This window comes from Doryrhamphus excisus, linkage group LG14, assembly GCF_037039965.1.
Source record: "Doryrhamphus excisus strain RoL-2023G ecotype Guam linkage group LG14, RoL_Dexc_Guam_v1.1, whole genome shotgun sequence".
NCBI lineage: Eukaryota > Metazoa > Chordata > Actinopteri > Syngnathiformes > Syngnathidae > Doryrhamphus > Doryrhamphus excisus.
Window position 1 is genome coordinate 10,087,239 of NC_136370.1, and position 20,739 is coordinate 10,107,977.

At 40.6% G+C, this 20,739-nt stretch overlaps 1 protein-coding gene across 8 annotated transcripts in view; it reads left to right on the forward strand.

Annotated features, from left to right (window-relative positions):
* Window positions 1–442: 442 nt before the first annotated feature.
* The window catches only part of eml1 (EMAP like 1), a 34,319-nt gene continuing 14,022 nt past the window's right edge, over window positions 443–20,739 (forward strand). The window contains exons 1-3 of one of the 8 annotated variants that reach the window (XM_058090194.2): window positions 443–574; window positions 18,988–19,170; window positions 19,300–19,353. In XM_058090194.2, coding sequence (XP_057946177.2) covers window positions 547–574; window positions 18,988–19,170; window positions 19,300–19,353 — 265 coding nt within the window. In that variant the 5' untranslated portion in view covers window positions 443–546. Of the gene's footprint in view, window positions 575–1,737; window positions 1,858–6,394; window positions 7,353–18,987; window positions 19,171–19,299; window positions 19,354–20,739 lie in introns of those variants that run through there. The other 7 variants (XM_058090197.2, XM_058090192.2, XM_058090193.2 and 4 more) reach the window with 7 other exon arrangements.

Genomic DNA, 20,739 nt, shown 5'->3' on the forward strand with positions numbered 1-20,739 from the left:
AACTAACAACACCATTGGGAGTATTGGTCCAAATGTCTCTTGGCATTGGTAGTTGCTGGTATGTAGGCCACTCCAATGAACTGGCTGGAGTCACTTGTTTCTGAGATTCTGGCGCCGCTTACAGGACATGTATGTTATTACACTTAGAATTTTATAGCACTATTCAAGGTTTGGGACAGTTTATGTCTAATGTATTCCTTGCAAAACATCTTGAATAAGTATTCTACGGAGAGATTGCAATGCAAATGTGTTTAAATTTGATCTTATTGGTGCTGTGAAATCACATGAAAGGCCTATCATATCTTAAGGGAAACAGTATCCAAGGGAGGGGGCTGTTGGTTACACATTTACCGTCCAATAGGATAGAGTGGGATATTTGACTGGCATGTCCACAGACCAATGTGGACACTGTACAGGAAGCAAAACAGAAGGAGGGGGAGAACTGAAAGTAAAGTTACACCAAACAGTGTTGGGACATATTATAACAGTCAACTGGATATATTATACTAATCAAAGGCCTCTGTTGGTCTTCTCCTGCTTGTGACCATGTCCGACTATGAGGGGCTTCCACTGGGTAAGTCTTTAAGGAAGTGTACATACAAGGCCATTTAACACATATGACGTGTGTATCTGTGCATGTGTTTACTGCTGACACTTCTGCAAGTTTTCAGCTATTGTGAGTACGTGTTTGAGTGGAAGGGGAGGGGCTTGTAGTGGACCCGTTCTTTTTTACGCATCTGTCACCTAGTAAGTATTCAAAATAGGGGTGTGCGGATCGATACAAGTATGGATACAATCGATACCAACTGGGATATTAGTACCGGATTGATACTAACATGAGATTGAAAATGTTAAGTTTGTGTCTGTATGTACTTTTTTCTGTTGTTATATTGTTTAAAACACAGGGAATAGATTATTGATTTCTGTTTAATTGGTTTGCACTGTTGATTTTGTTTTGCTAAAAAAATTGTGATAAATGCAAAAAAAATGTGTTTGCTGAAAATCATTTCCCTGTACTTTTTTGTGATTATAATATGATCAACAAAAATATATATTGGCATTGGTAACACTGACCAAGTATCTACTTTGTATCGTATTGATACAACAATTTGCAGTATCGTCCACCCCAATTCAAAATGGTGCTGGTTTGGTTTAGGCCCTTATATGGGAACTTTGTGGGAATCCCACTTTAAACCAGACCCATGCACTAGAGCTAAAATAGATGCATGGATGGGTGAGGGGAAGAAAGTAAACATTTACAGAAGGGTTCATTGCATACTGTCAGTCTAGATGTGAGAAAGACGACTTGTACTTGCATATATGTGATTCCCTGTGTGTTTTTCAGTCAACCATAACAAAAGGATAAATCTCGATATTAGTAGCCAAGTTGCAAGGAGAGCTAAATCTCTGTACGCCCCCAATTGACAGATTAGCAGGAACAATCTTGTGGGAATAGTTTCCCTTTCTCAACCTCTCTCGGACTCATGTATCCTTCTATTACTACTTTCCTTTATTTCCCCATCCATCTCCATTTATCACTGTTATTTGCCCCCCAGAATATATCATTCTGAAAAAAATACACCCCTTGTTGGCGATTTTATTAATCTCTACTTCAGATTTTGTACCCATTGTAGCCAACATTTCATAGTTGAATCGAAGTTTCGGCTGCAGTTTATGAGTTCTCCTGCGGGTGGCAGTGTAACCTCATCTTGTGTGTAAATACGCCCAGCGAGGAAGGGTTCAAGAAGAGCGGGAACTTCAGGAGACTGCAGCGCGACGGAAGATTGAGCAGCCATATTTAAAAGACGACACAAATAGATGATGGACCCTTTGGCGTACATAAGAGGAGGAAAATGGGTAAGGATATATCACGTTTGCGGGCTAATCTGATGAAGAGCGTGCAACTTTGGCTCAAAGCAGCATTGGCTAAAGTTTGTCATGAAATATATATCCACATATAAAAGCACCAGTGACAGTCATTAACATCCACATGATACTGTGTTAAACAGATGTTATTGACTGAGGCAGATTATGTGATGGGATGCCTTTGCTATTCTATACCCTGCATATGAGAACAATTCCCCTCTCAACAAATAGAAATGTGTGCACACTTGCAATTTATTTTTGACTTTATTGTGTCACCGGTTGGATTGCTGTGACTTTGAAAGAAGGATAAACAAGGCAGGGTGCAGAAAGAAAAACAAGCAATGCCTATTTGTGAGTGTTGTGAGGACTGTACAGATTGCAGATTTGTACAGATGCCTGTTTCAGCGTTTGCAGGGACAGAAAATGGCGTTGCTGTTCAGGAAGCAGGGTGGCGGGTGGAGGGTGAGCATGGATGTTTCAGCAGCCAAGTCAGATGTGATTAATGTTGTCACTGCTTCAGAGAACACAGTCGTGTACACTCTAGCATATACATGTGTGTGTGTGTCCACTCTATGCAGTTCACAGAACACAATGTCTATTCTTGCCATGTAGTTTGTGTGCATATAGTCTACAATGTATGCAATTTCCAATGTCCATGTTGTAGCTCATTAACATATAGATTACACACAGAGCCCTAATGTAGTTTGTATACCTTATTTGTGTCAGGTTGAAAGGTATTAAAGGTTGACAGTGTGGTCTAACACAATGATGGCTTGTGTAGTACTTTATTATGGTTTAAAGATGGTGGTAGAAATGTGATTTATTTCCGCAGAATAATACATCAGGCTTCTTGTTTGGCCTCACTTTCCTGTGCTTTTCATCTCCTTTTTATTTACTCATCGCTCCAATTTTAATCAATTTCTCTGGCTGTATCACATCTCTATGTCTTCTCTTTTTAAGCCCTTGCTATATGATTGGTTGATTACCGCATGTCTCTATCCTATTTGAAAGTGAATGTTTGCAACTCCTGTTGTGACATATCAGACTATAAATAAATGACATCATTTGGGTTATTGTTTATAATTTTTTCTGGTACTTTGTTCATTTTTTACTTTGCCTTTTTATTATCGTTTAATCACAAAGTCTGTCCTCAGCCCTCATGCTTTGTCTAAATTCAGTATTTATATCAATCATTGAGGCCACAGGTTAGATTAATTCATGGTGTAAAGAGTAAACCAGCCCAATAACCAGGACAGCACACAGATGGTGGCTGGATCATCCAAAGGATTGACCCTGTTTGCGCCTTCGTTCTGGATGTGATTGTGTTTAATCCCAACCCACTGGCAGACTGACTGATCATCTGGGGATACTTGGAACTAAAGCATTTTTTCCTTTTTGGAAAGGAAGGAACTAAGTTAGTAATAACTTTATGGTGTTTTTTCCTTGAATAATATAAAATGTCTCTAAATGAAACATTGATAGTGCTTGTTGAAGTACTGAACAACCTCCTATACCTATATTCGGTGTACAGAATAATTTTAAATTGGATTGTAAGAAATCATACTGTGTACTAATTCGTCAAATGAATCTTGAGTCATTAGTGATTAGAAATGAATTGATTTGATTGTTCTTGCCCTCTTGGTCTTATAGGTTGTTTGTGTTTATTACACATATGGATAAGGTGCTTCCATTATAAGTGAGATCTCATCATGCACACTGTTTATTTTCTAATGGTGTGTGCGCGTGTGAACAAGGAGGGAGGCCTTTGAAGAGGAGGGCCTGTAGCAGTAGTACCAGCTGCCACCCATTGTGTTGTTAGTGCAGTTTGGGGGACCCGCCGTGTGGTGGTGGTTGGGAGGACGCAGTGAGGTCTGCACTTATGTGTACACACACACACACACACACACACACACACACACAAACATCAGATGCTTACCCTGATCCCAAATGTGCTCCAGAATGAGATTTACAATAATCTGAGCTTCTTTAGACATAACACCTACATTGCTGAGAACAAAACACAATAGGATGTTTGCATTGCTGTGTTTTGAACTGTGGCGATATAAGCATTGTTCTGTGTCTGCTATATATGAATCACAATACTATATGCCAGTCGCTATATTCTGCAAATGTATGCTGAGGTTTTTTTTTTTAACAGTCCCACACTCTGCTCCTCTATAAGGAGTTTAGTTTGGAATTTGTATTTGTTTCCCCTCTTCTCTCCTCTTCTTGTTCCCCTTCTTTCCCCTATTTCATCGCCCCAATCATCCTGTCTTGTCTCCCCCTTGTCGCAATGTTGTATTTGTATAGACGGATGAAAAGGAAATCTGAAATGTCTCCTTGTTGGACTAATAAAGGCATATCTTTCTATGGCCTTTTTTAGAAGCTTGAAAGCAAATGTTAAGTATTTTTACATTTCTACATTTGGCCATTGTTGCCTAAAAGGAGCATTGTCCAAAGATGATGATTTAATACTGCTTCAAGTGGGTTTCCAAATGCAACACTCTGAATTCTGAATTCCCACAACCAAATACAACATTGGTCACAAAGGATACCTTGTTTGTCATAATCTTCTCTATTGCACAGCTGAATAGATCTGCTGGTGCATGTCTGGATGAGATTGTATGATAATACACTGACTGGCTACCAGTCAAACCCGGAAGTTTGAGCAACATTTATTCTAAAAAGAAATGCCTTTCTAAGTATAATAATGATCAACTGTGATTGCTGCCTACCTTTTGTTAGCGGTGTTTAACATGTCAACATGTAGCTAATGAGGAAATAAAAATATTTGATGCAGTGCAGTTAGACACCACTGCAAAGTATAACCACATTGTCTGGTTGCCTGCATAAATGGACTAAATAGGTCAGGTGACAAAAGGTGACTCTATTTTAAACTCTCACTTTAAGTGCTCCCAGCAATTTTGCCATTAAAGTAACAGTTTTGCAATGTTCTCGGATCATGTTCTGTTATAAGTTAATAAGTCTTAAAAATAATTTGTCAAAATTGCAGACGCAGCAGTCACTCACACAGTCGAGAGATTGAGAAGATCTGGGTTTGAATCTTTGCTTGGGCATTTTGTGTGGAGTTATCATGTTTTCCGGGTGTGTGCGTGGGTTTTCTCCGCTGGGATTTTTCTCAGCTGGGATAGGCTCCTGCATACCCCCACGACCCTAATGAGGAAAAGCGACATAGACAAGTGAGACGCTGTCACTCTTTGCTGTCATTAGAGCATCTCTTCTCATCAATCAGTCGGATCTTGAGAGGGAGCTAAGGCCCTTTGATAATGGAATTGCGGACAGAATAATCGCCAATCATAATTTAATCTACTATCAAATGCAGAATCTCGCAAAAATTGACCGTGTGAATGAAATGTAACTGTGCAGGAAGGAACATTAGTGTGGGGAAATATTTATTCCACCCATTGCATGCGCATTTATAGCAACATGTCCTCACAGACACTAACCAGCCCCTCCTGAACTAAACATGTCAAGGATGCAATCGGAAAACCTCGACTAAGTCAAGGAAAAAAACAAAAGATTGATGCTCGTACTAGTCACTGAGCGTGATCATGAGCTTCTCTACAGCAATAGCCAGTGTAAGCTAGCAGGGTTAGCGGCTTGGTGTATGCACCACACAGACTGTATGAGCTGTGCTTTAGTACTTTAGCGTTAGTACTTCAGTACTTTAGCATTTTAGGTTACCCACTGACTTCGTGCAAGTTTTCTCTGAAATAGGGACGACCGCCACGGCTTCAAGAGGCACCTCAGTCACTGTTGCACTCCGCCATTGTCAAAACACATTTTCAACACACATCACACTTTAAAATAAGAGTGCCGCACATCCTGCATCATATTTATAGCTTGCATTAATAAAGCTATTACAATTGTATCTGCACGTAAAGTATGTGTTCTTTAGCCATAAACACTGATATGATTATTTGTTGAGGATTTTGTAGCAATCAAAAATTTGTTTTCGCTTCTGGGCAAAATTGTCATTTGGTGTATTGCATCAATAAATGTAAAGATTTTTGCATTTATTTGTCAAACATGCATTATATGGTGACAAAATAAGCGTGAAAAGTAAAAAAAAATGTAAACAGAAAAAAAACAGATTTCCTTGGGCCCTAGATGGAGCAGAATGTAGGGCAAAGACCGTGTCTAATTTATTATTTTTCCTTTCTAGCTTGATTATAAATAATGCAGAGCCGCCGCTCACTTACACATACAAACCTCCAATCAAAATTAAGAAGCAATCTTTTTTCTTTGCCCCCCTTTTCCTCTCAATAAACTCACTCTCTGCTTACTTCTTAATTTGTGTCTTCCCCCTACCCTGCTCCCCCCTCAAGCACTCTTTCTGTATTCCTGCTCCGCACTACCCTCCCCCTCCTATCCCATTTATTTATTTATTTCTTCTATCCTTTGCTCAACATATCCCTCTCCCAACCCACCCACCTCTTGTCCTTGTTTTAAGGATTCCTCAGTGTTTGAGGCTTCTGCAGCAGCTGATAAGACAGACGGAGAACAGAATGATAATCGTGTTGAGACTGAGCTGCGACCCCGGAAATGTTCCGCTTGAACGTTTAGCTGCCAAATGGATGTGACGTGACGTAGGCTTGTTGTGGTGTCCTCATGTGCCTCCCAATCCCTTTTAGTGTGTATGTTTCACATTGTCTCTCATCCTCCCTGTAGCATCCCATCATCTAGCTTCAATTCTCCTCTTCTAATCTAATGTATCCTCTCATCTCCCTTTCTTTCCTTCCTACCTTGTCCTTAACCACCAAGCAGAGGAGGAGCCATCCCACAGGCCCCGCCCTCTGAGCTCTGACTCGCCTCTGCTGTGTGACAGTCGGAAGGTTGGGCTCTCCCCAGCACTATCTGAACACACGCACACACACACACACACACACACACACACGCAGCCTATCACACACACACCTAAGCACACAACCACGCAGCAACGCCTCTGCCTACTCAAACCCTCCTAAAGCAGTTTTTCTGCTGGAGATCAGCGAGAAGAACAGCTGCCTCTGCTGAGGACAGACAAGAGGAACAGAGGGACGGGAGAAGAGGAGGAGGAGGAGGAAAAGAGGAAAAACACCAAATGCCTCTTGAACTTCTGGGTCTGTGACTCCAGCAGTCCATTTGCGTCCAGTGAGGGAACGTTCTCTTAGTTTCTTTTTCTATGTGACACAAGGTGGATAACGACGACAAAGAAGAAGATAGAAGACCGATCTGGAGTTCAAGCAACATACTTGGGAGTGAATGGGTTGCCATGGTTACACACCCAGGGAGCCTGACCTGTGCAGAGTGAATGGAGGGAGAACCCTGGACACCAAGTGACACGATAAACTAATCAAAAGGGAGTCACCGAAGAGGGGCCAGGCAAAGCAAAATAAGTGGAACGTGGAGTCTCAGAATGGAGGACGGCTTTTCCAGCTACAGCAGCTTGTATGACACCTCGTCGCTGCTTCAGTTCTGCAATGGTAAACATCTCCCTCTTTTTGTACCTCCCGCAGCTGCATGTTGTTTCTCTGAGCTTGGCGTGTCATAGCTAGGGTGCGTATACATAGATGAACTTGACTTCTATGAGAGACTTTTCTGAAGGCCGCAATCATGTCAACAGTGTGTTGTCAACAAACTCGCCTTGATTGATGTGATGATGGGTGTGTTGGAATGGCAATGATGTGTCCATTTGTGCCGCAGTACTCCATTTACTGGCAGGGAGAGCAACAATATTTCAGTTTGCTGGGTGACTAAGCAGCATGACACATCAGTATGACATCATTCCTCCAAATGATTTCTTTCCCAGCAAGCTGCAAGTTCTAAAAAGTTGAGCTTTAAATGTGGCTTCAAAATACGACTGACACAGTCAAGTAGTTTTTGGAATGCTGCACAAAGAGATCAAACTCCAACAAACTGAGTGACTTTTGTAACAGACTGAAACCTGCTCTTGTGTTGATGATGACTCATTCTTCTTCTTATATCTTCATCCTTTGTATGTGGAGCCCCCACTTTTTTCCTTTAGAGTAGCAGATTTCATAGTTGCTAATTACTGAAGGTCCACCTGCTACTACATGTCACTGTCCCTCCTACGACATTTAAATTAATACTATGAATGGTTGTTATGGTAATGTCATATCACGCCGCAGCAGCATTTGTATGAGTGTACACAATCCGTCTGGGGTAATGCAATTGGCATTTCTGAATAATGTAAACATCAGTAATGTTTACTACACAGTACTAAGCTCCTGCACTGAAGAGAAGGGGTAGTAATCCTCACTGGCCACAACAATAAGATCATCGTCCTGCACAATCTAATGGTATCCAACACCGTATTCAGCTTTAAGGAAAGGTCTTAACATAAGCGGACCCCATTTGATTTGTCTCGTGTGCCCATAAAGTGGTTTTTTTTTCATAGTATTTATTGAACAGTTAACCGAAGCAACTCAGACATGTCTATGTTCATCTTCTGTTCATGATATTTACACTACAAGTCAAAAGTCTGGCGCATGCTATTGAATGTGAAAGGGTGTCCAAACTTTGAACTGATCAGCACTGAACAGCATCTAAAGCCTTTTGGTTGACCTGCAAAACAGGTGTAGCACTCCCATGCTGAGCTAGTATAGTTTTACGTCTAGCTGTAAGGAAATGGCTGACATTTAACCTTCCTGCTAATACATATATATTCATTCATTCATTCATTTTCTACTGCTTTGTGCTAAATATTATCAATAAATCAATGTTTAATCGACAACTATTTTGGTAATCCATTCATTCATTTCTACCGCTTATCCTCACGAGGGTCGCGGGGGTGCTGGAGCCTATCCCAGCTATCTTCGGGCTAGAGGCGGGGTACACCCTGGACTGGTGGCCAGCCAATCACAGGGCACATATAGACAAACAACCATTCACACTAACATTCATACCTATGGACAATTTGGAGTCGCCAATTAACCTAGAATGTTTTTGGAATGTGGGAGGAAGTCTGAGTCCCTGGAGAAAACCCACACATGCACGGGGAGAACATGCAAACTCCACACAGAGATGGCCGAGGGTGGAATTGAAGCCAGGTCTCCTAGCTGTGAGGCCTGCACACTAACCACTGGACCTCCATGCAGCCCACTAATCCATTAGTTGTTTTTAATTTAAATGTGTGTATATATACTCAGATTTCAACCTCTCAAATTGTGAATATTTTAAATTTTCTTAGTCATCCATGAAAGCAGACCTATTATCTTAGTTAAAGCTAAACCAAGATATTCACACATACAGTGTCAGCTTTAACTTTTTTTTTCCTCTTTTCTGATATTTTGCGGACCCAACTACTAATTTAACATTATTTTAACAGAATATTCAAGCTGCAACTTGGTGTTTGTGCACTTATTTGCTCTGTTAGTTCAAATCTTCCATTTCGGAATAAAGAGATGGAAATTAAACACGTGTTTCTTAAAAATCTGATTAATCGATTAATCGACCAATTCATCAGTTATTAAAAATAACCGTAGTTGTGGCCCTACTTAATTTATTGCAGATTTGTTTGAGTCAGTGTGTGTCTGTCAGTGCCGGGCCTCCAAGCAAAAGTGACATCATGCCGCCGTCCAGTTGGGCCCGGCCAAAATGCAATGATGTCATCCACTCCCCTCTCAGGCTCCATGTGTTGTGGAGCATCCAACCAGACTAATGTTCAGAGACTAGGTCAGCTAAACTGCAGGAACACACGCAGGCTGCACGTTTTGTCCTCAGGAGATCAGAGCTAGCTGGCTAACTCACGCTAAGGGAAAATTAGCCTCATTACACACTCAGGCACACACACTGATTTCATCCAGTGAACATAGTTAGTCATTTAAGGATTGTCTTTTTTTAGATGTGCTACTCAAGAGAGAGTATTGTCTTGAATTAGGCTATGTGGAACACCCGGTTGTAAGGATATGCTTAACTGGTCTTTTATAGAATTTACCACTTTTCCCCTGTTGGATCAGCAGTACAGTTGTCTCTTGATTGTCGTTTGCTATATTTACCGTTTTTCTGAAATTAATGACAAAATTATCACAATTAGTAGATAACAATAATTAGTCTATTATTAGTCAAAACATATTGGAATACAAGTGATATGTAATATTCCAGTCACTCTAGGTGGAAGTAATCACACAAAACATTGAGACATTACATTACCTTAAAACTATTAAAAAAAAAAAGTTGTCCTCCCATTCTGTGTGGTAGTGGTATCTTTTTGGTTCCTTAGGTTTAGAATAAATCAATCAATATGAAGATAACCGGTGCCTTCTAAAGTCCCGGTAGCATGTCTATGATAATAAATAAAACATTCAAAAATTTCATAAGAGATTATTTTGAATCATGAATTCCTTCATACTTCTCTAATTGTCCCATATTGAGCACACATATTCATCAAGCTTGTTGACCTGTGTTACAACTCTCCTTTGTAGTTCCAGTGTAATCTGCTCAATGTACATTTGGTATCCTGTTGGAGACAAATGTACTCCCTGATTGTATACTCCTGAGGTACTAAATATCTTAAGAGAATACAGTAACATTAACACAATACAATACTGTAAGAAGTATTTACATATATACAAAGCACTACACGGTTAGGCACCAGTATATCTTAAAGAGCTCCTATTACCCTATGAACCTAGTAGACCACTGCGCTCCCAGAATTTACACTTACTTGCTACTCCTACAAATTTTAGAAGTAGAATGGAAGGCAGAGCCTTTAGTTATCAGGCTCCTCTGTTATGGAACCATCTCCCAGACTCAATGTGGGCGGGCAGACACCCGCTCTCTATTTAAAAATAATCTCCAAACCCACCTTTTTGCTAAAGCATGTAGTAGTTAGAGCTGGCCCCTGATAAACTGATATGTATCAGAGATACCCTTCTATGAAATACCCCTCTTTGACTAAGATGAAGACTCTTTTCTGATCTGTCAGCTATCCCTCTACTCTATTTTTCTATCTCAACCCAACCGATTGAGACAGACAGCCGCCCCACAGAGCCTTGTTTCTGTTCATGGTTTGTTCCCCAGAGGGGAGAAAGTTTTTCCTTGCCTCCATCACCAGGTGCTTGCTCATGTGGGGTTTCAGTTGGTTCCATGAGATAACTGTGATTTTGGCGCTGTGTAAATGAATTGAATTTAATTTCATTGAGTTGAATTGATTTAAAGCACCTCTTAAACCGATGCTCACATACACTCATGCTTATCTAGATGACACTCATGCATCCGCATTCATCCATTCACCTTTTCAGCTCATAATCTCTCCCAAATGTGGATCAGACATCCTTTTATCTCTGCCCTCCATGTAGTTCACCCGCAAGCACACTGGCACAGCCCCCAGTGGCACAACCCCCGCTCCCTCTCCCAAATTATACTCTAGCACCACAGAGATGGTTTGACACACTGTGGTTGGGGGTGACACAACTCCATCTCGCACCCCTTCTTAGGCTTCTGTCCAACGAGCATGTCTGATGATGGCACGTGTACATGGATTAGGATTAAATCCCCCACACACGGTAGCCAATTGAGTGTAGAAGGGAGGAGGAGGAAGCGGACTGGATATTGTTCCAGCACAGAATAGAACGGCCAAGTTGAGCATCCCATTCGCTTATAATTTCCACAATTTGCAGGGTTTAAAGTACTCCAGCATCATGACAGATCGCTGGTGTTTCAATAGGACCAACGAAAATAACATTATAATAATAATCTGCCGGACCCAGACAAACACAAACTCATTGTAGCCATGGTAAGGCTCTGAATGCAGCTATTGCCAAGCCCGTGCCCCCCAAACCGCTATTTCGTTCAAGACAACTCGGGGAAAGGTATATGTTTTTGTGTACTGTGCTGAATACGGTATTCGGAATGGCACGAATAATGGCTTTTTTTCTTTTTACAAATAATTAATTTGAACAAATACTTTTAAAATGTTTGTATTCGGGAACAATTAAAACATATCAGAAAGCTGTGTTTCTTCGTGAGACCGCAGTGCATGCCCGGATCAGCCAATGAGTGACTGGTGTTCAGCAGTCGGGGGTGGAGACTGCCAGCGCCCCGGCGGAAAAGGAGGCTGAACTTAGTTGCAGCCGTATTTTGCTTTGTAAACATACTACCTTTCACCTCAACTAAGTGTCATATGCTGTTTTCAGTAATAGCGGCATTTGACCGGGAGATTATTCTGTTGCGCTGCATTTAGTTGCTATTTACTTCTGTGTTCTCCTGTTGTCCCAGTTAGCATTAGCTTGCTAACGTTAAGGCTGTTGACAGTGTAACGTTCACGTTGGCTTTAAATGGTTAAGTAAGTAAGGCTTGGGAACGTGTGTAGAATCGTATGCACTTCTGGGTGGCTCTTTCATCGCTGAAGACGATTATCTTTCACAATTTTGTTTTTTTTTCCACGGGAAAAAAGTTCAGGATCAGCATTTTTTTTTTACTTCACGCCCTGAATTTGCATCCAAAGGGTCATGCCATTCTACACATTTCTTTTATTTATAAATTGAACTGACGAACTGACTCATGCACCATGCTCATGCATCCCAAGGTCGCCACTCAAATAAAGGTGATCAAATGGAAACGGACAAGTGCCTCTGACATTATTCATCTGCAACAGGTACCAGAGCAGCCGTCTGATAAACATATTGACTTGAACCTGGGTATCTCCTCTACTAATGCTGATTCATTTAACGTCTGAGATCGATTTCCTGCAGTTCAGAATCAGTGAGTGCTCTATCTATGCGCTCTCCGTTTGGTTTTGTCTCTCTGCAGCTACCCCCACTCTCACAATTTCCCATGCTTCTGTTAATTTTTCACAATTTTTTTCTTATCAGCCCTTCATTTGTTTTAGCTCCCAGCTATTTTTCCCTCCTTCTCATCTCCTCTGGACTGTTTGATCTTGTGAGAATGCTCTACTTTAGAGTACTTTATTTTTAATACCTTCAGAAATCTAAAGATGAAGAAGTTGACTAGTGATGCTTGCTCCTGTCTCCTCTTATCTTACTGTATTTTTTTTTGGCTAAGAGTTTACCTTTTGCTTTGTCATTCATGTTAGGGTGTCAAGCTGTTAACGCTTAGACAAAGTGTGACCATTAAATGTGCACATGATACAGCTTGTGGTGCATTACAGTAACACTATGCATGTCCGAGGTCAGGTGGAAGCTGTCCAGCGTTTTTATGACATGACTGTACTAACACTTGACCCCCCTTCATGCTACCATCTCTACCATCTTGATGCAACTAGCTGTTAATTGGCAAAATGGTGTCCACATTGTCATTGAAAAGCATTTCCCTGTGAACAGAAGCTTAGCAGAAGAGCTTTCCCTCTTTCTCTGATCTTTTCCTGCACTGGCACACATCCGTGCAGCCTCATCCTCTGACCCACTAAAACAATCATGCATGCAAAGTAGGGAATGTGCAAGCTCCTGCGTTTTAAATGTACCAACTGTGAATGTGTGTGTGTGTGGGTAACCAAGCTTGTCATAGTGTCCAGCTTCAACTTCTGTGTGTGTGTGTGTGTGTGTGTGTGTGTGTGTGTGTGTGTGTGTGCGAGCGCGTGTAGGTCAGCAAGCTCACTAGTCCTTGAGCGTGTATAAAAATACCACAAAATAGCCAGAAACAGAAAGCAGGATGTTTCCACTCTACATGGAAACGCAAGATGTGCTCACCACAATGTCGACTTTTACCTGTGGGGGAGGGCTACTAGTCATAAATCATACCACTTGACAAAAACCCATTATTTTTAGTCACTGCGCACAGTGTCATCAGTGCTGTCCATACAAAACAGGGGTAAAATTATAGCGCTATAAATGTGAATAAATCAATTCCAGCACTTTGAAATAGTAATGGAATTATTTTTATCATACACTTTTCATTCACATGGCTGAATTATTACATCTATATTGGTCTCTTAAGGGCTGTTTTATACCTTTTAGAATGGGTACTGATTTCGTTGTTTTGGCCATTGGTTTGCATACAAACTCAATAGGGTATAGGGTAAACCCATGCAAATGGAAAATACTAAAACAATACATACCTTACCGGGTATTGAAAAAACTTGTTTTGAATAGGACTTTCTAAGATGAGCACTTCATGCACTTGTATGTAAAAACATTACTTCTGCATTAATTCTTCTGTTGAATTGGCTATAAAATGTTAATCCTTAAGTTATTCACCAAACCATTTAAGAGAAATGAAAGATACAGTCACAATGACCCAGCAAGAGTTAGCTTAATTCAATTTATGCTAATCCTTCTCATCAGCATATTATGTCTGTTGAGGTTAAAGACGTGGCTCATTGATTTGCTTGCTGCACCTTCTCCAGGTTCTAGCCAGCAGATCAGTTGTAATGCAAACAGATACAATTAACCTCCCTGTGCCCATGGTGCAGTTCCCAGAGGCTGCTCCAGCACCCTAATTGGTCTCTTACATCTGCCTTTTAATGGGAGAATCGAGAGAAACATCCGGCCCAAGTGCGTGTCTGATTGCATGTGTTCAGCCTGTCAGTAACATATGGAGTGGGGGGCAAATGGAATGGTTCCATTAGAAAGTTCATTAAATATAGATTAATCAAGAAAACAGGTGCAGGGATGTGAGGGACATGTGAGGGGATACAATTTTGAAAGCAAAAACTGTTTTTTTGCAAAACGTCTGTGTGGCCAATTTTATTTACTTTTTAACTAATTTGACATCTATGCAAATGTCAAGGCAAATATGTGAATGTGGAGCTAGCATCTCTGTAGCATCACTGGATGATGATTGCAATACGGCTGCAACATCTGTAACATTTTATATCATTCACAACACAATCAGTCTTCATTGTCCCTACTTCCAATGATACATTTTCTGAGATTTGAACCTCCTCTGGTAATCGCAGCAGAACACAAGGGAATTATGCCTGCGTTGGATGAAACAAATAACTAACTTTAATTGACTGGGATCAAACTTTGGTCAAACGTAACCAGTCTTTTCCTCATTTTCCGACAAGCCAACAGTCAATGAGAACAGTATATTCCCAGATGAGCGCAAAACTGACAGTTCTGTTGTGTAACAATGCCATCTCCATCCAGAATCACAGCTGTATAGTGTCGACCCTCCAGATGGTGGTGCTACTGTTGGCTAATGTTGTTCAGTTTGCTGACAGTGTCTGGCACTTGCAAACACGGGTTCCCATAACAACAGCGTAAAGTGGACGGAACAACACACGCTCACTGGCTGGAACAAATGTCTCATCCCTGTCTTTCTTGCTGGTTGTTTGTTACTGAGGGACAAAGGCTTGTTTCATGTCAGGAAAGGTTGAGATTGACAGAGACGTTTGTGTTGGTGCCTGCGGCCGCTGCCAAGCTTGCCTTGGTGCCTCTGTGGTCTTGTTCTGCTGTTAAAATCATGCAGCAGTAAGAGTGTAGGTAAACACAGTAAGTGTCTATTCTTATTGCTACTTTGTCACTCTGAATTGGCTACATTGTAATATAAGCTGTCGTTTTAAGTTAAGTCTGTATCATTTAAACTGAAGGTTTACCAATTAAAAGGTAGGTACAAAAAAAGGAGACATTTGTCTTTGAGTGATTATGAAACTGTCCGCCTGGCCCGAGAATGCACCAGGAATTAGCCTTTCAATTTTCTTTAATCTCTTTAAGGAATTTATCTATTTTTGCCTCCATCGTCTTACAGCAATGTAAACCAGGCAATGGCCTATGAACATATAGTACTCACAGATAAAAGAATACAAATATGTTGCTCAAGGATTCTCAAGGATTGTGGGAATTTTGTTAACATTTCAACCTTGGCAGAAAGCTGTGCTTCTGAGTGCTGTTTCAGTTATGTCAACAAGCTGTAAATTGAAAGGTTATGTAGCTTGCTAGTATGTTAACTATGGTCTTAAAGGAATCCACACAGGAAGTACTTGTCAATATGGTCTTGTTTGCACTATCTTAAGATAACATCAAAATTCACTTTAAGTTCTCTCAATTTTAAAAGATCCAAGAAAGAACAACAAAGATGAACATTATAGCATTAGATGCATTAAATGAACCTCCTCTTCATCTTTCAAATATGTACAAATGGTCCTTAAGTGGCTTCCAACAGACTACATTATATGGATAAAGGGTCAGGGGTGACCATTGAATTTACAGTTGTATGCATTCCATCTTGTCTTAGCATCAATGTCAAAGTGTCCCAATATTTTAGTCCACTGAGTGTATGCTTGCAGAAAGTGTTTCTGGCAGCTGCAAAGTGGGGGAGTTGTGTTCAGTTTGACCTCCGTGTGACCTCAGGAAGGATGTAGCCTGTGGGAGGAAGGGCGGGTGAAACAGGCTCATAGAAGCTCCGTATAGCATCCCACATGAGAGTCATTTGGCCTCCCATCTTGCTCCATCTCTTTATGACCTCTCCATCCACTTCTCTTCATATCTCAGAGTCTGTTTTTGACACGAGACCAAGATCCAAGCCATTATGCTGTTGTCTTACTCTTTAATATCAACTGAGGTGGTCACGTTGGATGGCTCCCCTTCCTTTCTGCCACCTCGAGCCTATTCATAGCTCTTTAAGCCTCTGTCCAGCAGGAGCCGTCAGGCGACTTGCAAACCAACCGTCTGTCAGCCTAATCTCGGCAGGTTGATTTAATACACTTGTCTGTGATTGATGGCACTCTAACATCCTTAAATTCAGGTTTTTTTGTTTTTCAGTTCAGTGTTCTGATGAGCCATGCATGTGGTTTGATTAAATCAGTGGGTTGAAACTTGACCAACAATGACATTCAATCCTCCAACTCCATCTTCTCTGGGTTGCTTTCTTATGAAAACTGTAACATTTGTACACCACTTGTATTTAATGGAGTCCAGATTTCCATTAGTGAAGCTTGCGTAATGTTATTTGACTAATGAGTCATTGATCTTGGGAGAAATGTTTTTCCTGGTTGCATTATACAAAGCATCTGCTGAGCTAGTGTGGAATTAAAACCTTCTGCAACGAGATAAACGAGCCAGCAGTTGGATATTGGTTCCCTACTGTCATGGTTTTGTGACCGGCTGTTTCCCATGGCCTTAATGAGACATTTTTGACAATTACAAGCTTCTAACTTATGGGGATTGTTTGAAAAAGGCTATTTTTTCCAGCATGACCGTGCCCAAGCGCATAAAGCAGGGTAATGCGTGGATGAGCTTCAAGTGGAAGAACGTGAAGAACCCTGACCACAACCCCACCAAAAATCTCACTCTTTTGGCTGAAGAAACAAAAAGGACCTCAAACCTCTTCTAAAATCTTTTAGTCAGGCTTTGTCTATAATACGGGTAAAATAATAGCATAGACCAAGATGTGAAATGATTTCCCCTATGCAGTCACAATCATCACCCACTCGGCTACGTATTTGACATCCTTTAATATGTTGATAACTGTTGTGCATGAGAGAACTTAAAGGGAAAATGGATCTGAACATGTATGCACTCTCTACAGTAAATTATTGATGTCAGTGATTGTGCATGACTCAGAAAAGTGCCTCTCTGTTCTTCAGAGATGGGAAATGCTCATCCTCATTTTCATCCATTACTGGATCCATGAGACACCTTATAATGCAGTATTTGGTGAATTATGAATATAATAATGGTATAGGTAATACATTAAACATTTTGGATCATTTGGTTTAATAGTGTACTTTTATTGTTTTGAACCACAGAGACTGTTGTCCCATGGTATGCATGCTAATGGCTTATTTGTTGAATGTAGCAACACCTCACTGATAGTGACTTTTGGCGAACATCTGACCTGATGAGCTTTACATTCACTTCTGTCACATTACTGTGAAAAATGTAGACTTCCTTCAAATGTTTTAGGTGCTAAGCATTGATGCTCGCACAGAGCTGTGTAATGAATGGGCCAATAACAATCCATCTTTGTACCCCTCAGACCAGCGATACTGTTATGCAGCCATTGTGTTTTGCCTGAAAGCAGATGAGGGACAGATGCTGATTAGATACTGTCGTAGTAGCTTTAGCTTGGGATAGTCAACATGAAGAAGCACTGCTTCAAACAATGCACCTCAGGTGAGCAGATATTTTTAGACAACTTGAAAGTTAACCCTGTAAAAAATTTTATTCACAGTTTTGGCGGAGAGGTATTAATGTAACAATGTGTCTATTGTTATTGTAGTTTGCGACTGATTAGTTAATTGTAAACAACAGTGACAAATTAGTTTCACACTAATAACTGAGTAACACAACTAACAGTATACAGTGCATGCAGAGGTAGATAAAGATGCTGGATGCTAACCACTCATGATACTTCAGATACAGGTACTGACATCTGGTGGAGTTAATACAAATTTGAGGTTGCATAACGCCACAGATGTTTTTTGGTGCTAAGTAGAGACCCTGGAGTTATTTGCTTTTGTAAAGCATGAATAAAGGCAATTGAATAAAGACGGTGATTGGAAGCACTAAAGAAGCAGCGTCATAATGTTGATTGGTTCAGTCTACATATGGAGTTTATACTTTTGAGGGTCAGTCAAAAAAAAATCCAGCAGATCTAAAAAGGGTTTTTCCACACCTTAATTTGCATAATTTTTACATTTTATCTGGCCAGTTCCCAATTTGTGGCCTCCATAAGCTGGAAATGCACCAACTTGCCCTCTATCCTTACAAAAATAATTTACAATTGAAATCAATTTGATGTTGGTCCTTCAAATTGATGTATTCAAATGGGCGTCTGATGAAAAACATTTGTTTGTTGTCATTTTCACCATCTTGTCTGTAGTAAACCACTGTTATACTTAACTGTTAACAGTATTATATAGGCAAGTCAAACGCTTCCCCCACCGTATTTCCATAATCTTGGCAGGCAGTCTGGTTTAAAGGCACTTCACTCTTCAGTGGGAGCACACACAAAAGATCTGCTTAATCACCAGATGTTTGCCATCTAATGCATAATTCATCTGATTGTTATTGCAAGTCTACTGGAAAAAAACACAGCAGCGATTTACATTTATATTTTATCAAGTGACTGTGGCAGTCTTCATGAAGTGTGTGTGTAGTGTATGAGTTCTTGTTTTTATCTTCAGAAAGTAAATGTAACATGCAAATATTTTATTACATTACTGTGCAGACTCATCTGACTGTGTTTCCTCAGATGATAGTGCATCTGCATCCAGCAACATGGAGGTCACCGACCGCATCGCCTCCCTGGAGCAGAGGGTCCAGATGCAGGAAGATGAGATCCAGTTGCTGAAGTCTGCTCTGGCCGACGTGGTCCGTAGGCTCAACCTATCTGAGGAGCAGCAAGCCATGAGCTCACGCCGAGGGCCCACTAAAGGTGAATAGTGGCACAGGCTGAACAGACACCGCTTGACTTTTGCTGTAAATTTGCCTGTTAGCTGGAAGGTTGATCTCCTTCTTCTGGACTGGGTTTTGTTGTTGTATGTATTGTACGTCATGTGCGTAGAGCCTACTTTGATGAGAAAGTCTCCTTCAGCAGACAGCCATGTTGGGAGGTCAGGTAGGCTGATGTCCGCACCCACGAGGCCTGGTGACGTTTGTGTGAGCGAGCACATTTCTGTCACTGCCTGCAGTTGTGTCACATTGTCTTCACTATGATACACAGTCACTTTTGTTATCACACTGTCGTTAGCACACCTGACTTAGTTCTGTCATGCCCATCTGTCATGCTTTAACTGCTGGTTCATAATAAGGACGGTCAATAAATTACTATTGTGTTGAAGAGACTAGTTTGTCACAACACAAATTGATCTATATCAATGTCTAATGAGTTGCCCTACCCAAAAATGGTTGGTCAATATTGTTGGTCATGCTGTGTAATAAAAAGGTAAATACAGCAATATACTTTGGTTGCATTGTTGTTTAATGCTTTGATACTTTAATGCTATTTTCATAACCATACTTAATTCCACAAATGTATTTTTTAACAATAGCTTGTTATTAAAAAAAACGATTGGATCAGCCTGGAAGCCAAAAAATTTGGAACATCTCTATTGTGCAATTTTTGAGTGACTTTCTCCAAGCCGGTCATCTCTCCCAAGTCACAAAACAGGAAGAAAAACTGTCAATCACTAAGGTGCTCATCACCACTTATTGGTTTGCATGTAAACATGTCTACAACCTACAATATATAGTAAAGTGCCGTTTATATCCTGGTCAATACTGGAATTCTAACAGTTGAACAATAAAACATTACCTCCCAAGCTCACACTATAGGAAAAAAAGGTGAGGCTCAGAGCTAAATAGGAACAAGCTCCAGAGCATTGATTGTTGCTGAGTTATATTATTATGTCAACTTGTGAAAGAAGCAGTCCGGCAGTCTTTGTTACAAAAAAAAAATAGCACTGCGATTAAGAGTTAGATTTTGCCCTCCGACATTTGTGTTGAGAGCTGTTGGATGACTCTGGATTTTTTTTTTTTTTTTTACTATGACTGGTGCAGCAAGACAGCAGGCTGCCCGGAACACAGCCCGGAATCCTCCTAAAAGACAAAGACACAGTTACTTTAACAGACTGCACAATTACAACCCGTTTACCCTCTGCTGCGTAATTATTACATGAAAGACAACAGTGTTGTGAGTGGTGCCTGTCTGCCCAATGAAACTGTCTATTAAATATTTATCACCACAGAAAGAACCTGCATCTTTGTGTTTTATATGCTTGCCTTGGCTTCTGGCACATGTATTTGTGTGTGCATGCTCTGTTAGTGTTAATGACCCATGCTTCTTGCATGGATCATATATTGCAATTGATTAAAACTGAACACTGTTAAGAAATGATGAAGGATCTGTCTGTTTTATGATCTTATTCGATAACAAACAAAGGAAGCATTTAACGCCTTTTTCTGTCTTATTGGAGTAAGATATCAGTACTTGAGTAAAAACTAG